Source organism: Amblyomma maculatum, chromosome 11 (assembly GCF_055883805.1).
Source record: "Amblyomma maculatum isolate TAMU_Amacu chromosome 11, ASM5588380v1, whole genome shotgun sequence".
In the NCBI taxonomy this organism is placed as follows: Eukaryota; Metazoa; Arthropoda; class Arachnida; order Ixodida; family Ixodidae; genus Amblyomma; species Amblyomma maculatum.
In genome coordinates, this window is record NC_139354.1 from 27,491,448 (window position 1) to 27,511,412 (window position 19,965).

Consider the following 19,965-nt stretch of genomic DNA (forward strand, 5'->3'; position numbering starts at 1 on the left):
GAAAGAAAGATGCAACACGTTTGCCTGTAGCCAGCACAAGTGCATTTCCCTTTTCTGCGGCACGCCATGCATCCAAAGCACTCAGCCATAGAAATTCCCTGTCGTAAAGAATAAGGTAAGTGCTTCAAGTGTACAACAAATACTGTATTGCTTGGCGCATATAACCCATGTGTGCTTTGCACTGCCATCCTGTACACAGTGTAGTGTAATGTATAAGAAGCAGCATTCTTGTGAAAAGATGGATGTGTTATACGCAGCCACGTGTAGAGGAGTGGGTTAACTTTACTTGCGTAGTGGTACTTCGTCGATATGTTCGCAGGAGGAACTGTTTTTTTTTTTTTTTTTTTTTTTTTTTTTTTTGCAAAACGATTATTCATGTTTTGTAGCAGTGGAACAGTACACTTACAACTTCCTCATGAGGATATCTGCAGCCACTATATTTACATAAGCAGTGCGGCTCTTATAATCTGACACTGACAGGTGATAAAGTGCCTTACATTTAAAATTATTGTAAGGCAAGTGGAAACTTTTGTCTGTGCAAAGGCCGCATAGATTATTGAGACTAGGCCAGCCGCACTTGTCACTAGTCAAAATATGCAATCCTGAATCATTCATTGGAATGTCGCACACGCTTTGCCTATTGTTTTCTTCCTAGCCAGCTCAAATTTTTCCATGGCTATATAGTGACTGCCTACATAAACAATCTCCCTAAATAAGTGCTTGCTGATTATTGTATTTTACACCCCTTCGTAGAAATATATTTCAGGGGTAAACGCATAAATATATCGTTAAAAATCCCATTGTATGCTGAAATATCTACGCAATTTTTCTTGTGTGTCTCCATAAAACTATGACTTTATTTTGTAAGTGAGCACCCTTGCCATGTCTAGGACACTGAACAGATGATGCTGTGCAGACAACTTATCTGCACAGTCTACATTGAGTGCAGGATAAAGATCCCCAGGTCGTCAAAATGATTCTGTAGCTCGACGCTACGACAGTTTCTCTATTCTTTCACGTTCACCTCTCTCCTTTCTCTGACGAAGCGGTCAACTGCGACAGACACAGCGCGTTTCCCTTTCTTTAAAACAACCAACATTATCAGCATTCTAAGTGACGAAAGATGTACGGGGTGCAAATGAATGCTGCGAATACCCAACTGATATGCTCACCTGCCGCCACCGCGTTCTTTTGCCACGTTCTGTTAATCGAGCATGTTAATCTAGGGAGGGCTGATTAGAAATGCTACAGTTTTTAACCGCTAGTTATGGGGTGCATGAAGGTTTGTGATTTTCGGATATTAGTTCCGGGTTTCGGACAAAAATACGCAGTTCTACTCAATTCGAGCAAAACATTGTCCATTAACTTGGTAATTTCGGATATCTTTGTAGCCTATACTTGGCGTGACGCAGTCGTAGAAGCAGCGCGCAGCCAACATTAAAAGGGCCGACTTCAATTTTGCTCCCATTTTTTCAAAAATGTTTTGGCGCCAGCGTGGCGCAACTTGAGTCAAAACTCGGATCTGATGAATGTCGTAGCAGTTCCGCAACAGTTAATTACGCTTGCAGGACATATTTCTTTTCTTTCAGTACAAATTGCACGCTTGTGTAAGCTCCGAAAATAGTTTTATAACCAGGAAGAAACTTGAACTCGCTGAAGAAAAAAAAAAGCACACTAGTTTAAATTCTACAGCAGTGAAAACTGTATCTCTTTACGAAAGCCTGCATTCACTCCATGCTGAAAGTAGTCAGAAATGGTCCAAGTAAAGAAATGCACCGAAACAACAGCAAGTATATAGGTAACACGCGCTACATGATACCGCGTTGGTTACAAGACAAGTCTTTATTTTGGCAACTTCGCCATTCTTTCCGCTGATCAGAAAAACTTCAAGCGCCTCGCCCAAGACCGAGCTTCTGAAAGACACTGATCGGAGACGTCCCTGAATTCTGGCCTTTGCCAGAGCTGGTCACTGGGGTCGGGAGCCAGCAGGGCGGTCAGCCTGATCGCATAGTCCAGGTTCTCGCAAAGACGGAGTGCCCAGAAGAAACTCTTGTTGACCGTACGGCACCACGGTCTTGTCTTCTGATCGGGCATTTCTGCCATTTGAAGGTAGGCTTGGATGTTGGAGCAAGACATCGCCATGCAGGTTGAGCTGGCGTTCTCTCTAAGAATCTCGTTGATTTCGTCCACGCTGAATCCCGTGATATCTCTCGCACGGTACAGGAGCTCGACTACCTCGAGTTGACCGTACTTTGCTGGCTTCAGATGTCCTTCTTCAAGGAACCTGACGTCCGCGCTGCAAAGAAAAGATTGAGTGAGAGAATGCTACTTAAAAAAAAAAAAATTAGAGGGTTTCTCAGGTGTCTCTTAAGAGGAGAATGGCAAAAGCCTACCCTTCCTACCCAATAATTTGCCTCCCATCGTTAGCTTCTTGTCGGTATTTGTTGCTGTGCTACATATAATTGGTTTACAGGAAAGGAAAGGCGCAGTATCTATCACACTTTCTCCGGCAAGTGTTGTTGTTGTTTTGGCTGTAAAGAAAATGCACGGGCCTGCTACTGGCTCTGTAGCCCTCCACTACGACTCCCTTTTCTCTCTTTCCACTTTCCCATCTTCCTCCCTTCACTTACGGCGCAGTTCATGTGTCCACAAAGAAAGTGTGACCGATACTGAGCCTTTCCCTTCCTGTGAACCATATATATATATATATATATATACGCCGATATCACACACGGAGGAGGAGGGAGGCCTCTTCGTTTCGACGCAGCAGCCACGGTCAGGATCGAACCCAGGTACTCTACTCCGGCACAGTGGTCGGGTATCTTACCACATGCGGCGGCTTCCACATGAAGGCTGCAATTTGTAGAGTTAAAGCACTGCACCAGCACGCCGCAACCACGCTCTGGCGGTGCCTGGATCTAAGCCCTCGCATGCATGCGGCGCTGTGTTCATATGCCTGCAGCGCCGAGTTGTTACCAGTTTTAGTTTCCAAGGCTTCCGCCCCGCCGCGGTGGTGCATTGGTTAAGACGCCCGACTGCTGTGCGGGAGTACCCGGGTTCGATCTAGACCGCCGGCGGCTGCGTTTTGATGGAGGCGAAACGAAGTGGCGTCCGTGCGCTGTGCGATGTAAATGCACGCTAAAGATCCTCAGATGGTCTAAATTATACTCCGGAGCCCTCCACTACGGCTCCCGTTTCTCTTTCCGCTTTCACTCCAGCCTCTCCTCCCTTCCCTTACAGGGCGGTTCAAGTGGTGGTGGTGATGGTGGTGGCATCATTCTTACAAAGGTGGCATCATTCTTACATCTGTTGCATCGTTCTTACAAAGGCAACTTAAGCTACTAACTATTGACGACCCTTTTTTGGTAAAGAATGCAGAACCTGTGGTCACGTTTTTAAAAGGAAACTCCGAAAGAGCGTTATTAGGTTTTTCCATTCACATAAAAGACCTATACCTCATGACGACTTGATCAATTGCATCAAGGACTGCATAGACCAGCATGGAGCTGTAAACTTCCAGAACGCGACTAGCATTTCTACTGACGGCTTTCTCGAGCTACTGTCCACTTTTTTTGAGATCGACCTTCGCGGAATGGAACGGTTCGGTTTTCATTCAAAAAAATGGTATCTGTATAGGCTCGTCCATTGCACCGGTCCTCAGTGATCTATACTTAGCCATGCAAGACCGGGCGTTACGCAGGTTTCTTGATTGCAGCACTGTGAAGCAGATATTTCGATTTGTCGACGATTATCTTGTGTTCCTAGAGTGCGAACAAGACGCCCTCCCGTCCGAAGCTTCCAATGTTGTTCGTAGTTTTTCAAGCATTCTGAGCCCTTTGATTGTCACGCACGAACTGTCAACTAATGTATTCATACGGTTTTTATAACTAGGACTATATTTCAACCCCAATCATGTGTGCTGGGCCTTTGAGCCTCGTGCCAACAAACCCCTTCTGCCATTTACTTCAGCGCACTCGAAGTTGGTTAAGCGCAGCATCATCAATTCTTGCTTCTACAATTCAGTCAAGAAATCGTGCAACCACAAGCTGGAAGATAGCTTTTTAAACCAGACGCGCCGACTAGTGCAGGCTGGTTATCCACCGGCGCTATTATCCTCAGTAGCTGAGGCTATGTTAAAAACTAAAGAAACAGTCAGTAGAGACAGGGATAAGAAGATCGCAGTCATTCCCTACGCGCACGGGATTTCACACAACTTGAGAAAGATAGGTTGGAGTAGATGTTGTTTTTTCGGCTCCGGACCGCTTGTCAAGTCTTTGCAAGCGAGTGAATGGGATGGGTCGGAAACACATAGGTTGCACCACAAACCATCGCGACCGATTCGTCTCGTGTGCGGAAGGCGTCGTTTATTCGATCCCTTTGTCTTGTGGCCATGCGTATATAGGCCAAACCGGCAGATGTCTTAATAAAAGATTATTGGAGCACAACTACAATGTGACAGAGCAGATCTCGGGCCATCTGGGTGTACACTGCCGAGATTGTAAATGCACTCCTGAATTGCGTAACACGAGCGTGCTGCGCAGGTGCGGTGACAAAACCACGCGAGAAATAATCGAGGCCGAAAACATTGCAAAACTAAAAGACAGCTGTGTAAACATTCCCTCCATAGCCCTTCTAGATAAGGAGTTGCTTTTCCTATCGGGTGTTGGATGATCATGGTGCTCCTGCTTGATGTCTGGCTGAGATGAGTGTCTATCAGGCTTTGTTGTTCATCTTATTTTTGATGCTTGCTGTATATATTCCGAGGTGTCAGAACAATAAACCTTCAGTTGTTAGTCAGCGCCTGTGTCTCGTTTGCCCTTCTCTGTCCGTTGTGAAGTTTGCGCTGTTTTGCTCTGTGGTGGTGGCGGCGGCGACACCGACAGCAACAACAATGACCGAATTCAGCTATCGCCTTACACTTGGTTTAACTTTTTGGGGAAAGGAAGGCGCAGTATTTTTCCGACTTCTCGGTAAACACCTACACTCAAGTAGGTTAACGTGAGTCAGACCCATCGAGGCGAAATTGGAAGTTGCATCCAGAATAGGAGAGCTTGTGCTCTAATATTAAGCCCCGCATCAACTCGGGATCTACTGGTTACGGGATGAATTCTCCTAACGCCTTCATATAGGAGAAACCCGAATTGGCAGCTCCAGCTAACTTGACCCTCTCATGTGATAGCGTGGCATCAGTATCTCATCAGTATCAGCATCTGTTTATGTCTGCAGCCAATTAACACTTGCTTGTTGTTTTTATTCCACAAATTCGAAGCCTGATTTTATCCTGAAAAGGTTATTTTTGCTGTCGCCTCCAAAAGTTATTGGAGAGTGCAAGTGATGGGACAGCTTTAATGGTGTGCTTCGTAACTCCGTAGAGCTTATTGCATTAGTGCTGTCGGCATAATACGCGCGTCAGACAGAAAGCATGTATCGGACCATAAATGACACCGTATCAAAGCACTGCGCTTAGACAGTTATACATTCACTGTAAACCGCTTCACTATGAGTGGTAAGAAAAATGATATCAAGAGCACACACACTACAACATACGAAATTAAGTAATTCGATGCTTCCGAACGTGAATATTAGCTTTAGTTGGTCTCGGTTAGGACAAAGATGGATCTTCGTTATAACCGAGGTCACATATTCGTTATATCTGCAGGCACGCATGCATGTGGCATCTTACATGGCCGCAAACTGGGCTATGCAGCTCAACAAAAACCACATGATATCAGAAAATTGGGAGGAGCTGTCAACTCGGTGGGAAGATAGAATAAGAATCAACCTTCCAGTAGGCTTTTGGGGTTGGGGGGAGGTTGTTTTATTTTATTGTTTGTTATTTTTTATTTATTGAATACCTGCATCGCCTTCGTGGTATTAAAGCAAGGGGGTAAACACTAAAACACTTGAAAGTAAAATTAATATGATAAACAAAAAAACACACACACACATACATACATGCATACATACATACACACATACATCATACATACATACATACATACATACATACATACATACATACATACATACATACATACATACATACATACATACATACATACATACATACATTCGATGTAATTCATTTGCAATGTAATTCATACATTCATTTGTGATGTAATTTACGAGTCTGGTCCACTGTAGGTCTGCCGTCAAATATACCCCTAAATATTCAGACTCCGTCACTTTATCTAAAACAACGTTATTCACCGCGTATTCAGTGCATTCACGGGCCTTCTTGTATGGCGTGCTAGCGTGCGCTATCGCGTCATACCCTTAATGGGAGCTTATGAGCCCTACGAACGGAGATGCATGCATACCACGCAATCCCGGATATAGCGAACACGTGACCTCGGTTTTAACGAGGCATCATGCAAACCAAATGACTTCGGATATACCGAACAAGCAACTATATAATGAAGATATATGCGTACAACGTGATCTCAGATATAACGAAGGTGCATGCATGGCACGTGATTTCGGCTGCAACGAACGCGAAACCTTGGTTATTACAAAGACGAATAGAGGACGCATGGTCGTGCCAGCGCTAAAGTACCCCGAGCTAAATGCTCGATATCCAACTTCGACAGCGTCAAACTGTCCAATTTTTTTACTATTACTGTGGACCAGGAAGTCTCAAAGACTCAATCCGCTTAATTATATCTTACGGTGTTACCTGGGCACATCCTTCTCGACGCCGACGTTGTAGGCGTATTGGCCGAGGACGAGAATCAGAAGAAAAGGCTTCACCACACCGGAAGTCGAGCGAGCTTTGCTGGCGAGTGCCGTCAGGAAGGCCTCACTGGGGCAGAACACGCTGTCACCTTCATAGGACGTGGTCACCGTCGCAGTCAGCGCCATTTTCATTCGTGTCTGGAAGAAATCCTGCACCTCCCAGACCGGTTTGGCTGCAACCACAGCTAGAGCTATGCTGCAGAACCCGATGATGAGGCCTGCTTCGTCCAGGGCCTGTTGGCTGGCGCAACCCTTTCGGATCAGATCAGCCAGGTAGTTGACGATGCCGGGAGACGATGGCAGGGGCTCTATTGGCTCGCTCTTGCGTGCGAAGCAGCGTGGTATATTGTGCGGGTCCAATAAAGGACCTTCGACGTCTGGTTGAATCCTATCGATAATGGGGTTCCAGATCTTGTACATGCTGGCGAAGAGAGGTTTTTCCGGGGCCGTCGGCGACGGCGTCGCAGCCACACAGTCCAGCATGAGGCCGTCGAAAGAGTCGTCCCAGACACTTGAAGAGAATATCCTGAGCCAGGATGCGTACAGCGAGAGACGGGTCTCCTTATCTGGGTACTTGATACCACTGAGAACTGCCCGGGCACCTTTCATGGCGAGGGTGTCGCTCCAGTCGACGCGGTGCTCTATATGACCCTCAGAAAGCACAGGTCGTTGCCGCTCGGCCAAATACGTCACGGAGCGTATGTAGTCGTACATGTACGAGACAGACATTTCCTCGGATTCCGGAGCCTCCATAGCTGCAAAGTGTTTACAAAGGGTTAGTAAAACGACTCAGTCAGCTATCTATACACTGAAGACGGGTAGAAAGAGTCTAGGTAAACCGCCTGCTACAGGCGATTTCTGCGATATGAAAATGGTGTTCAAACTGATCCAATACGCCGGCGTTCACAGGACCGCCTCTTCTTTGTCGAAACAAACGATGTCCACACGTGATCCGCCATCCGCCACCGTGACCCTCTACCGCTCGTGGGCGGGGCGTACAAGCTGATTGGTTCCAATGCGGCAGGTATATGTGCCGACATCCAGTATGTGGCGCCATCTATCGGCACCAAATTGATCTGGGCATGCGCAGTGGAACGCGCGGTGGCGGATCACGGTGTGCTAAACCTCTCTAAAATGTCACACTCTGCGGAAGCCAAAATTGCCGAAACAAACCTGGCAGCCCGGTTCTAATTGAGTTCGAGCTTTCTTACAACATATGAGATTTGAGGGCACCACGTTGGAAGTTTTCAGGGTGCCGTCCGTACTGCTGGCCTCAGCAGCGCGGACCGAAATGACTCATGCACAAATCCGAATTTCCCCAAGCTGCAGTTTAAAAGCGCTACGATGAAAACTGGGAACATGGCGTCAAGAGGCCGCCTCAATTGGTCCAATATGGCGTAGCTACGAAGTACCTTTTCGTGCTCAACGTCGGCACAATCGCGCAAAGGTTGAAATTTCGTGGTGAGCATATCTTCAGAGGCCATGACACTATAGCCGTAATAAGCACCGTAATTATCAAGAAAGTCAACCAAAAATTGCCCGCGGATAAAACGAGCTAAAATCAAAGTTTGGTTGGTCTATGGTTTATTTCTCTGGGAGTTGTTTCTGTATAACTAAACAAAGATTTCGAAATATGACGCTAGATCGGTTAGTACTCTGTCGCCTTATTAATTAGTAGCTTATGGATGCGTGAAAAATTCATTTCGTTGCCGATATCATAAATCGCCGCTGCGGTGTTGCAGTTGTTAAGATGCCCGACCACTGTGCCGGAGTACACGGTTCGATCCCGACCGCCGACTGCTGCGCTTCGATGGAGGCGAAACGAAGCGTCCGTGTGCTATTGCAATGTCAGTGCATGTTAAAAATCCCAAGGTGGTCGAACTTACTCCGAAGCCCTCTACTATGTCACCCCTTGCTCTCTTTCCGCTCTCACTCCCACACTCCTCCCTTCCCTTACGGCGCGACTCAGGTGTCCACAGAGCATACGTGCGCATGAATTCCTTTCCTGTGAACCAATTATCATTATTGCCGCTCTCATAACCCTTTTCTCTCTTTCTTCCTCCCTTCACGTGTAGGGTGGCCTACTGGACATGATCTAGTTAACCTCTCTGTCTTTCCGTTCGTCTGTTTCCCTCTTTTCTTACATGTCCCCATCTTCAGAGCGGAGTAACATGCTTGATATTCATCTTTTCCGCACCCTTGTCCGAATCCAATAAAGAAAACTCACCTATCCTTGACAGCGATGTCCACGTTGACAAGTCGGGCGCGACGGCAAGTCAGCAAACCAGCTTTCGCGTTCTTCTTGACGATTCTTAACGTTGCTCCTGCGGCGTGGCGTCGATTGCTCCGAATTGCCAATGCTTCTTTTGGCCCCTCTTCCTTCCGCAGTGGGATAAAGTCCGCGTGCTCTATATGCGAGAAAAAGAAACACGAAGTTACATCCCCCAATTTTATTGTGTACGTACCACACCAGCAGCCTCCTGCCGCCTACATACTTTCCTCTGACATATCACCCCTCACAGTCGATTCATATGACGTATACTAACACGTCTACTAACAGCGACGCATTCTTTATGGCGACAGGGATGTGACAGGTGTTGCCGATTACAGTACGGTCAGTGACGTCAGCAGGGGTTTCAAGACCGCACAAGGCGCAGTGCTTATAAGGGCGCTGGTCCAGAGCAAGGATGGGAATGATTCTACAGCATAGGTCGGCAAAATCACGTGTGCTCACTCATATAATTTTGGTCCATCTGCGGGCTCACTCTCACTCAGACTCACAAGGCCCGGACTCACTCACACTCATTAAATCGAATTCACGCAAGCTGGCGACTCACTCGGGCTCACTCAGACTCATGAACTCAAACTCACGCATGATGACGACTCACTAGGGCTCACTCAGATTCAAAACTAATCTGGACTCACTCACTCCTTTCAACTCACGACTCATTTGAACTCACTCATTTCAACTCGCGACTCATTCGAACTCACTCATCTCGACTCACTCATTTTTGACTCGCGACTCATACAGCATTACGCGTTAATTGCTGTTTTCATCGCGGCTCAACATGGTTGGCTGACTTCGCTCGCTATAGAAGTCCCCTCTTTTCATGAAAATTCACCGGTGGTCGTAGCCTTTCGAGCCAAGCTAGTCGGGCTGTGTAATTTCAGCGTATGAGTGGTCTCCTGACTCACTAACTTCGACTCACGACTCAAATACCATAGTGTCGAGGATGGTAACCATAGTGTCGAGGATGGTCAATACAATTAGGAACTGATCGCTTTTTGATGCAAATTGACCAAAATCAAATTTCGAGCGTTGGTAAACCGTGTGTGACCTGAAACAAAATTTGGAGGTCACCATCGTGTTTGCCGTAATCGAATATGTTCTCCGTTCATTTTGTTCCGAAATCGGCTCAGGTCAATCTACTGGGGTGAAGGGACCAAATTTGAGGGTGGGCCCGGTCAAATGTGGAGGTCACCATCTTGTTAGCCATAGTCACATTAAATTGGACAGATTTTTGCCCAAGTCAGACGAAGTCAAATTTCGGCGGTGGGTGGGCAAATTTAAGGCGTCCCTGGAGGTCACCATCGTGGTCGCCGTAGGCAAATTATGTTGAACAGTTTTTGGACCAAATCGACCGAAGCAAAATTTCAGCTATACCAGAATGCGTTTAAATTACCCACGTACGTAGCCATGTATTTGTGACCTCCTCAAACAGCCTAACCAATTAGAGCAATGGCCCACAAAAAAGAAATATCGGACAAGATTCTTGGTCTGTGGTGGTGAGCCTATGAATTATTTCGCAATAAGAATTAGAACGCTAAAAAATGCGGTTACACAATGCTCTCTTCGAAGTTCATTAGCCTGATATTAGCTATGCATGACTGGCCATAGGGTTTTCTTGGCAGGAAATACTGGAGTGGGTTGCCATTACCTTCTCCAGTGAATCACATTTTGTCAGAACTCTCTGCCGTGACCTGTCTATCTTGGGTGGCCCTACACAGCAGAGCTCACGACTTCATCGAGTTTCGCAAGCCCCTCCGCCACGACAAGTGGAAAGCGTGGCGTGACATGGTCAATAGGGTCACGAAGAGTCGGACACGACTGAACGACTGAACTGAACTGAACTGAGCTATGCATGGCTAGCCTGGCTTCGCATCGCTGTGCAGCAACGAGCAGCTAACCCGTGAAATCATTTGCGAGATATTTCTAAATAAACAAATAGAAAATAGAGAACTATATATCCACCGCAATACAACACGCCAACGAGAACAAACGTTCGATTAACCTGCATTATTCGCCATAGTCAAAATAATTGCGTAACAAAAAACAATGAAATTGCTCTACATCATCAGCTCACCAAAAAGCTTATTCATTATTTGAATTACACAGGCAATTCGAGTCCGCTGGGATCTAATTAGCGACTTGTGCCCATTACTCACTCGATCACTTCATATCATTATTCTTCAACCTCTACTCGCCGGGGTGGCGCAGTGGTTACGGCGCTCGACTACTGTTACCAAGGGCGCGGGATCGAATCCCGGCCTCGGCGGCCACTTTTCGATGGAGGCGAAAAGCAGGGCGCCCGTGTGCTGTGCGATGTCAGTGCACGTTAAAGAACCCCAGGTGGTCGAAATTTCCGGAGTCCTCTACTACGGCGACTCTCATAGCCTGAGTCGCTTTGGGACGTTAAACCCCACAAACCAAACCAAACCATCTTCAACCTCTGAGCAAGAATTTATCTGATTTCATAGGAACTTTCTAGGTCGGACTCAGCACGACTAAGATCATAATCTGAATGCGAGTCCGGACTCACTCACGACTCAAATCACGATCTACATGTGAGTCTGGACTCACGACTCAGATCCCGATCTGAGAGTTAGTCCAGACTCACTCACGACTCAGATAATGATCCGAATGTGACTGAAGACCTCTGGCGCTGCATAGTTACACACTTCCCTAATGCACATCCGGGGCTTGAGTTCACGTTTGAGCTTCCAGATAATGCACAGATCCAGTACTTGGATATCAGACTTGTGCTTTACGACGACCATACGTGTTGATTTTATAGGAGAAGAGGGGCAAAAGGTCTTCTTGCTTACGACTCTGGTCATATGAAGTTGATCAAGAGGGGGCTAGCAGTCTCTTGTTTACGGCAGGCATTGATCAAATTATGTCCGCACTTGATGGGCAATTAAGGCGAAAGCCTTTATTGCCTCATCGTTGTCGTCAGCAAAAGTGTCACGCTTTTGCGGCGGCTCTGATTGGTCGAGACGGGGTGACGTCATGGAGGTCTCGACCAATCACAGAGCACCACCACAGAATGCGCGAATGCGTGCTTTATATGGCCGCATGCCAATCAATGATAAATTACTAATCAATGACTCATAAATAAATAATCACTGATTAGTAATTAGGTAACCACTAATTAATAGTTTGCAATTAATGTATAATCGATAAATACACAATAATTACTCTTTGCTGACAACTGTGTAAATAATTAATCAACTACTAATTAATACCGCGCACCCGGTAAAATCAAGCACAACAGTAAACGTAGCACAAGTGCGAAGATACAAGGAGCGCGATCTCGTCGCTGCCAAGCAGAATTCACTGAATAAATGCACTCGCAGAATGTGAAAAAGTAGTCGCTCGCTTTACTCGTAGCAGCATTCATTGCTACATGCGCAATAGTCGCGTAGCAGAATGCAGCACTCAGGCTTTCACCTTTCATCTTTTTAGCCACTAAAGTGTCCTCGATTTTTTTTTATTGGTACCAAGCGGTAGACTGCTCGTCGAAATGCCTGTACAAAATAGTATGGCTACTGCATCTGATCGGCACGATGAAGAGCAATTTACCACCTTTTGAATATTTCGGTGTCCGGCGGCGTATAAAACAGCAGAAAACTTTCGTTCCCTTTCTGGTTGACTTGTAGTTGGATATGTACCAAAAACAGGTCGCACCTTTTATTTTTGTGTCCATTCCGATCACTTCTCACACAAACACACAAAGAGCAGCCCCTGCTTCGCTACGGCGCTTGCATGTGAACTTCTACAGACGGAAAGGTAACTGCTAAAATGGTGAGAATTGGGCCTAGTTGGTTATTCATAGTGGTTTCACCGCTCTAACACATAGAACGAAAATAAGGACAACACCACGTCGCGCTCTGTGGTGTTGTCCTTATTTTCGTTCCATGTGTAAGCGCGGTGAAACCACTATGGAAAGGTAACTGTTGTGAAATCTGTCCATTGTTTCAATTCCTAAGCGCAGAAATGAGAGTTTTAACTACAATTGCAGTGATAACGTCTCGAATGCAAAATGTTTGTAAATAAAATTAAACTTGACGAAATCCGCGACGCAACTGCGACACGATCATACATGACAAAATTACTTTTGAAAAGGAATTAAATTACATTACTAATTACTTTGCTGAAAATCGCTGAAAAGTAATTAAATTAAATCACTCATTAGTGTTCCCAAAAATTAATAAATTTACATTACAAGTACTTATGCTGAGTAATTTAATTACTTTTAAATTACTTTCTAGTTTCCATCCATGCAAAAACTGAGTAAAGCTAGTGAACTAAAACCAACCTGTTCTCCAGACGCGAAGCACACACATTCATCTTCCCGCGAAATTTCGTCTCGGAAAGCTATTCCTTCCTCTTTCCTATAGCGCTTGCCATTACAAAAAATAAGACGACAAAAAAAAAAAAAAGAACAAAACAACAACAAAAGCAGGAGCACGGTTGAACGGTCGTGAAATGAACGGCGAACCTATACTCGGGGACAACTTTCTGTGGCAATGTGGTGGAGGCTACGGAGCCGAAACGCACCAGCTCGCTCCGCGCAAGAATATAGTGCCGCCAGAAATTTCGCAGATGATGCTCTCGAATGGTATAACATTGCGAAAATATCAACCTTATTATTGTATCAGGCTTACACTACAGTACTAGGCAATACAGCGGGAGTTTAATACTCAGCGTTAATGGCGATTGCTGCGCGACCTGTCGACAATCTCGCAAAGCACAAGCAGCGTACGCGGGGCCGGGTGGGATGCGTCTACCACTTCTCCCCGCCGCGCGTTCGAAACTTGCGTCTATTTTTGACAGACGCGCGTTCGTAACGCACGTCTGTTTTTGACAGCGTACGTCGTGCACGCTGTTGATCACCGTGGCCAGGTACTCGGAACTACATGGCGGTGTAACACAATTAGGAAAGCCCCGCCCCCGTAGCTTTGGCTCCGTTGCCACAGAAAGTTGCCCCCAGTATAGCGTCTTGCTGGTCCGTAGCTGCCTTCGCCATTTGAAGGGCCCGAAGAAGCGAGATTATTTATTGCTTCCGCAGTCCCAAGAATCGACGTCGACACCTTGCCCTCAGTAATGTTCATGCCACAGTGGGTCACGTCATGGACTCACGTCATTGCTCACGTCATTGCTCAGTGGCTCACGTCATTGTTGTCCGAGTTAGTAAAAGTAACTTTGAAAGGAATGATTTACTTTTGCTGCGAAATTAGTGTCAAAAAGTAATTCATTACATTACAAATTACAGTAACTTCATTAATATAATTCAATTAATGCATGTCTGGACACGATCCTCTGAGGAGTGCCGGACACAGCACAGCTGCGCCAGTTTTGTTGTCATGGGGCGGAGGCGTACGGTGTCCGCGGACAGGTGTGACAGATACCGCATATTTCCTTTCTTGTAAAACAATTTTACATTTTAAGGCGAAAGCCTTCTATGGCTCATGACTGGTCAGCGTGTCCGTGCGTCCACGAGAAGTGTCCCACTTTTTCGCAAGATTCCGCGGAATTAACTTGTTCATGATCCTGATGACATCATCAGAAAACAAAAATCCTGTCTCGACCAAGAAACCTTTATTCCTGGGATCGTCAAGCGCTTTAATTACGCCACGCCCGGGATCTTGATTGATTTATAGGAAGGGAAAGGCGCGGTAACTTTCACTTGTTTTCTGTGGACACCTCAACCGCGCCGTGAGGGAAGGGAGGAAGGTGGGAGTGAAAGTTGAAAGAGAGAAAGAGGAGCCGTAGTGGATGGCTCCGGAGTAATTTCGACCACCTGGGGATCTTTAACGTGCGCTGACATCGCACAGCACACGGACGCCTCTCGTTTCGCCTCCATCGAAACGCAGCCGCCGAGGTCGGGTTCGAACCCGGGTGCTCCGACACAGTAGTCGGGCGTCTTACTACTGCACCACCCCGGCGGGGCACGCCCGAGATCTTGAAATGCAAGTCATAATTCTCCAGTCAGGATGAAAGTAGCGGGATTCTGCGAGTGATAAATACAGTCCCTTTCCTTTCCTGTAAAGAAATTATAGAAGGCCCATAAACTTATGCGTTCAATGGAACGCACCACATCAAGGGGCGGACGATGTACCGTGCGCAGCAGCAACGCTCAAACTTTGCATTTCTCCACAGCACACTCTGCAGTGAAGTCTGCATTGAAGTCAATTAGCCAATGTGGCTCATAGTGACTTATGATCACGATTAACGCGAACTCGTTCCGCACCAAGAAACCGTGTACAACTAAGCTTTGTGCCTTGCCGGCCGGTCATCGCGCCTACTCACCTAGGGACACCGTAATATCTACGCCAGACGTAGGGAACATCCGACTGGGAATGGAGAATGTAACACTATACTCCTAATCACTTTGCAAAGCGTGCATTGAAGTCGCACATGAGTTCGCACCATTTCATTAATCGCTGCGGCGAGGGTTTGCATAAATAAACCTTCTAACCGCAGGAATGTCGACTGCTCACACACGAGCCTGTATGTTTCGAACAAGTAGACTTCGTAACCGGCGGCAGCGCGCTCCAGAACGCAGTTTCGATCCGAATATTCCCCGCGGTCCTCTTGCTTATTTCAAGATTTACCTAGAGAACCGTAGCAGCGATTAGGTACTGCTTCTCGTACAACAAGAAATACGTTAGCAAGGAAGTGAGATGTCTCAAATCGCGCTGCATAGTTTTGTTTCAGCCACAACAGCATTTGCGTGACTTGAAGAAAATGCAAGTAGTTTTTGTGCACTCATGCAGACCAACAGATCAATGTGATAGTTAAACGGGGACTCACCAGTTTGCACAAATATGACCCAGGAGGGTAGCAATAGTCGAATCGAATGTTTGCTTAAATCTTCCCACGCAGGCTAGCTGTGAATCCGAAGCAGAACTACTAGCGTAACCACGCTGTACACGGGACGGCAGACGGCAGTCAGAAGCGGAGAGAACAATCTCGTGATGTGATTGGTCCGCTTACGCTTTTATTTCGCGTAACGTAGGATAGATGGCGCAACAGCCACGAAGATGGCATCATTCTTTTTGTGCTTTGCTACTCCCTGTCTTTTGTTTGTTTGTTCTTTTTCTTCTTTCCTCCTTTCACTTTTGGCCTGCGCACTCCATCTGCGCACCAGTTGCCGCCCCGTTTCAAAGAGCATGGCCCTGAGCATCATCATCATCATCGTCGTGTCGGTGTCGGCGCGAACGGCGAGCAATTTAAATCTGTTAGTGATTGTCATTTCATCTCGGTGCAAGCTCCCCTCCCGCCTGGTAAGCGGCCATCTGCCCTTAGGTGTGCGCGCATCGAATGCCTCGCTCAAGGCGGTTTATTTCACACTCTCCGTCAGCTTTTTGGCATGTGCGCTTGCGGCAAGTCGATGCCGTTCGGACGCCGTTTTTGTCCGGCGAAAAATTCTAACTACACCGGGCACGAACACCACGTGGAAGCGAGTGCTCTTATCGACCTCGAAGAGGCAATCTGCGCCTGTAGAGTTTCTAAATAAACCTCTGTTGTTGTGTACGCTAATCGAGGCATGATCGCACACTGACGGACGCACAGCCACTCCATGCGTTCACTTGATACAACCCTCATTACGCGAGATCGCAGTGGATATTCCCGGGTTAGTTTTGCGAGTTGACCTGGAGCGAGTTTGATGCGTCGCGTGGAAGACAGCATGAGTAAGGAGAGGTCCGCGGAGAAATGACAGCTCTGTGATAAGATGAAAATGCGCTTGATGCCCGTCGTTCTCTGGTCACTCTTTCTCTCTCTCTTTCTGTGATCATTTCGCACCAATTATAAGAAAACGTAGAACACAAAGAGAAATGAGTAGGTAGTGACATTTAACAAAAAGCCTATAGTTTCTTTAGGATGTGTAGTTACGCGCAAACATATGCGAGATGATTTACGCACTGCTTTTGTGGGTCTCTCCCTCTCAACAAGTTTAGTTAAAATCAGAAACACAGCTGAGTTAACCATGAAATGAAGCCTGAGGACGCCTTCAGTCACCCAGCTCCAAATGTCCGCCTGACGGCTTAACATATATTCTGTTATGACATCAGCACGCTTCTTGAGGATAACAGCGCGGGACACAGGACGGGAGCACGCGTTGACAATGTCTCGGTCTGGATACAAGATAACACCTAAACCATGTTAGCGGAGTAGAGTTGTCAAAAATTCAGTTGTCAAAATTCAAAAATTCAGAGAATGCGAATAAAAGCATTTCCCCTGTCTGTGTCAGTCAACCACTATTTGTGACCAGTGAAAGGCTTCGCGTGACATTATAGCAGCTGTGGCTCGGGTTTGCAGAGGGGCTTGCCATCAGCAGCAACGATTAGACGTGGGCTCAGGCACGAAGAAGCATTAAGAGAAATGTGTTCTCATTCTTAACACATAAAAGGAGTACAGAAAGACGTCACATCGTCAAAGCAATGTAGATGAATGACAGTAACAATATGGCCGGGTGTTCTAATAAATAGAGTCCGGTCATTAACATCCTACCCTCTTCGACCAATGAGCGTAGCCTTCCCTTCGGCGCTGGCGTTGTGAGAAGAATCGAAGAGGCGGATAGGTCCAACCTCGTTGCTGGGGGGGGGGGGGGGGGGGGGGGATTTTTGTTGGGTTTATCTTTCACACACGAACCCAGACCAGAGTGCTCAGCAATCTTGAATTCTCCAGCAGGACTGCCGTCCGGAGGTACACAACAGCTCGATCAGGTGACGGCGCCGGGCCCAGACGAATGAAAGGGGGGAATACCTCTTCCACTGCGGCGGCACGCATCGCCCGGCCTTGGATATCCGTCTCGGATGGCGCTGTGGTTGTGTTGAAGGAGCACGCAACACCGACGAATGGTGTGGCCTCCGCGGCCACCGGTGCAGGCCGCTGGCGCCACGACGCATCGCCTCGCTGCGACAGCATCGACGGCACCGCTTGCTGGGCATGCTATATATATATATATATATATATATATATATATATATATATATATATATATATATATATATATATATATGTTTGTTTCTCCAAAGACAGAGAGCGAGAAGAAATTCTCGCTCTCTTAACAGTGGCGGAATGTGCGGACTTATTCTCCATTCTCAATTCTACTTTGAAGAAGGACGGTCCACCGTCCGAAAATGTTGGAATAAAATAGATAATCGGGAAAGTTGTGTGACATCTTGTTTGAATTTAACTCTGGCCCATTAGTAACAAGCAAACCATGTCTATATGTATATATATATATATCGGCGCGAGAGGAGGAGAATGGGGCGGGTGATGAAAAGGGAAGAAAAACTCTTTCCTCTTTCACTCCCACCTTCCTCCCTTCCCTTACAGCGCGGCTCACTCACTCAGTCAGAGTGAGTGAGCGAGCGAGCCGTGTCCGTGGAAGAAGAAGAAAAGGAAGAAGAAAGAATATATATATATATATATATATATATATATATATATATATATATATATAGACATGGTTTGCTTGTTACTAATGGGCCAGAGTTAAATTCAAACAGGATGTCACACAACTTTCCCGATTATCTATTTTATTCCAACAGTTTCGGACGGTGGACCGTCCTTCTTCAAAGTAGAATGGAGAATAAGTCCGCACATTACGCCACTGTTAAGAGAAGGAGAAGGAATTCTCGCTCTCTGTCTTTGGAGAAACAAACATTAATGAATAGATAGAAAGGGCGAAAGCTCCCGTTGATTAATGGCTGGTAATGCAACAAAGACGGAGAGAGAAAGAGAAAGTAAAAAAAAAAAGAAAAAGGGCAGAGGGGGCGAAAAGAGAAAGTGGACAGCATACGCGCCGTGCTTCCACGAAGACGACACTAAAAGCAAGGCAAGTCTCCCTCGAAGAAAGCCAGAAATTGAGCAAAGGTTCAGAATAACATGAAAAAAAAGACTCAAAACGTGAGCATGCATACCAGGACGGCTGGGGTGCAGGTGTTCAAAAAACCGTTGCAATAAGAGTTATGTGTTCTAGACAAAGTTGTTCCACCCCGCGACGCGGCAGCGATCGGCGCAAGAGCAGCGCGCCGCCGCAGCGACGATCGTCGGCCAGACGCGCTCTCCCGAAACCCGATGCCGCAGCCGGGCATTCGCGTCAAGTCGTTCCCGTGAGCGTGTCCTAAGTGAAGGCGTTTGTTGCGGGATTGAAAATCGGCCAGAGGGGGGAGGCCAAGGAGCTAAATAACGAACAGTATAGTTTGCGTGAAAAGGAGAAAATTCTTAGGAGTGGGCAAATGGAGATAAATATCTCGTCTATTAGTTATGTAGGCTCTTGAGAAAGGCAAAGTTGCCCAAAGTTTCATTAATTCCATGGGTTAGAGTCTGAAATTTGTGTATGAAGTACGATTCTCTTTGTTGTCTTTGTCGACTTGTTTGGAAGCCATATTGAAGGAGAATGACCCGAATGTTTTTTAAAGTATGGTTTGGAAGGCACAGGTGCTTAGAAAAAGGGAGATTTGGCAGTGTGCGGACGTGGGCCTTGAGGTTATTGAAACGAAACCTGAATGATGTTTCGGTCTGGCCGACGTATTCCATGCCGCACACACCGCAGCTTAGCATGTATACCACATTGGCCCTATCGCAGTTCAAGGATTCTTTGATCTTAAAGGAGAAATCAGAGAAGTTGTATTTTACAATATTTGTCGCCTGCACATGATTGCAAACTTTACAGCGTGGTTTTCCGCACAGTTTACATCCGGGGTTAGGGTTAGTATTGGCGGTCGTTTTAGATTTAACTAACAGGCCCTTTAGGTTTCTAGAGCGCAGATACACTGCTCTCGGTGGCTATTTGAAAATGGAAGATAAGTGACTGCTTTGCTGGATTATATTGAAATGTTTCGATAGGATATTATTAACCCTGGGCATGTTTGAGGAATGTGTAAGAACGAGGTTTGTTGGCCTGTCGTTCTGTTGTGATCTTTCAAAATTGA

General features: G+C 46.4%; 1 protein-coding gene across 2 annotated transcripts; it reads right to left on the reverse strand.

The window, feature by feature from the left end:
- Positions 1 to 1,823: 1,823 nt before the first annotated feature.
- LOC146173230 (uncharacterized) lies at positions 1,824 to 15,935 on the reverse strand. Of its 2 annotated transcripts, none has more exons than XM_084583135.1 (4): positions 15,833 to 15,935; positions 8,963 to 9,143; positions 6,677 to 7,490; positions 1,824 to 2,296 (listed from the first exon to the last, which is right to left on the reverse strand). In XM_084583135.1, exons 3-4 carry the CDS (start codon positions 7,486 to 7,488, stop codon positions 1,876 to 1,878), a joined length of 1,233 nt encoding a protein of 410 aa, XP_084439261.1. In that variant the 5' UTR covers positions 7,489 to 7,490; positions 8,963 to 9,143; positions 15,833 to 15,935; the 3' UTR covers positions 1,824 to 1,875. The 2 variants fall into 2 exon arrangements, with proteins under 2 accessions (XP_084439261.1, XP_084439260.1); XM_084583134.1 differs by lacking the exon at positions 15,833 to 15,935 and adding an exon at positions 15,528 to 15,634.
- Positions 15,936 to 19,965: the final 4,030 nt, after the last annotated feature.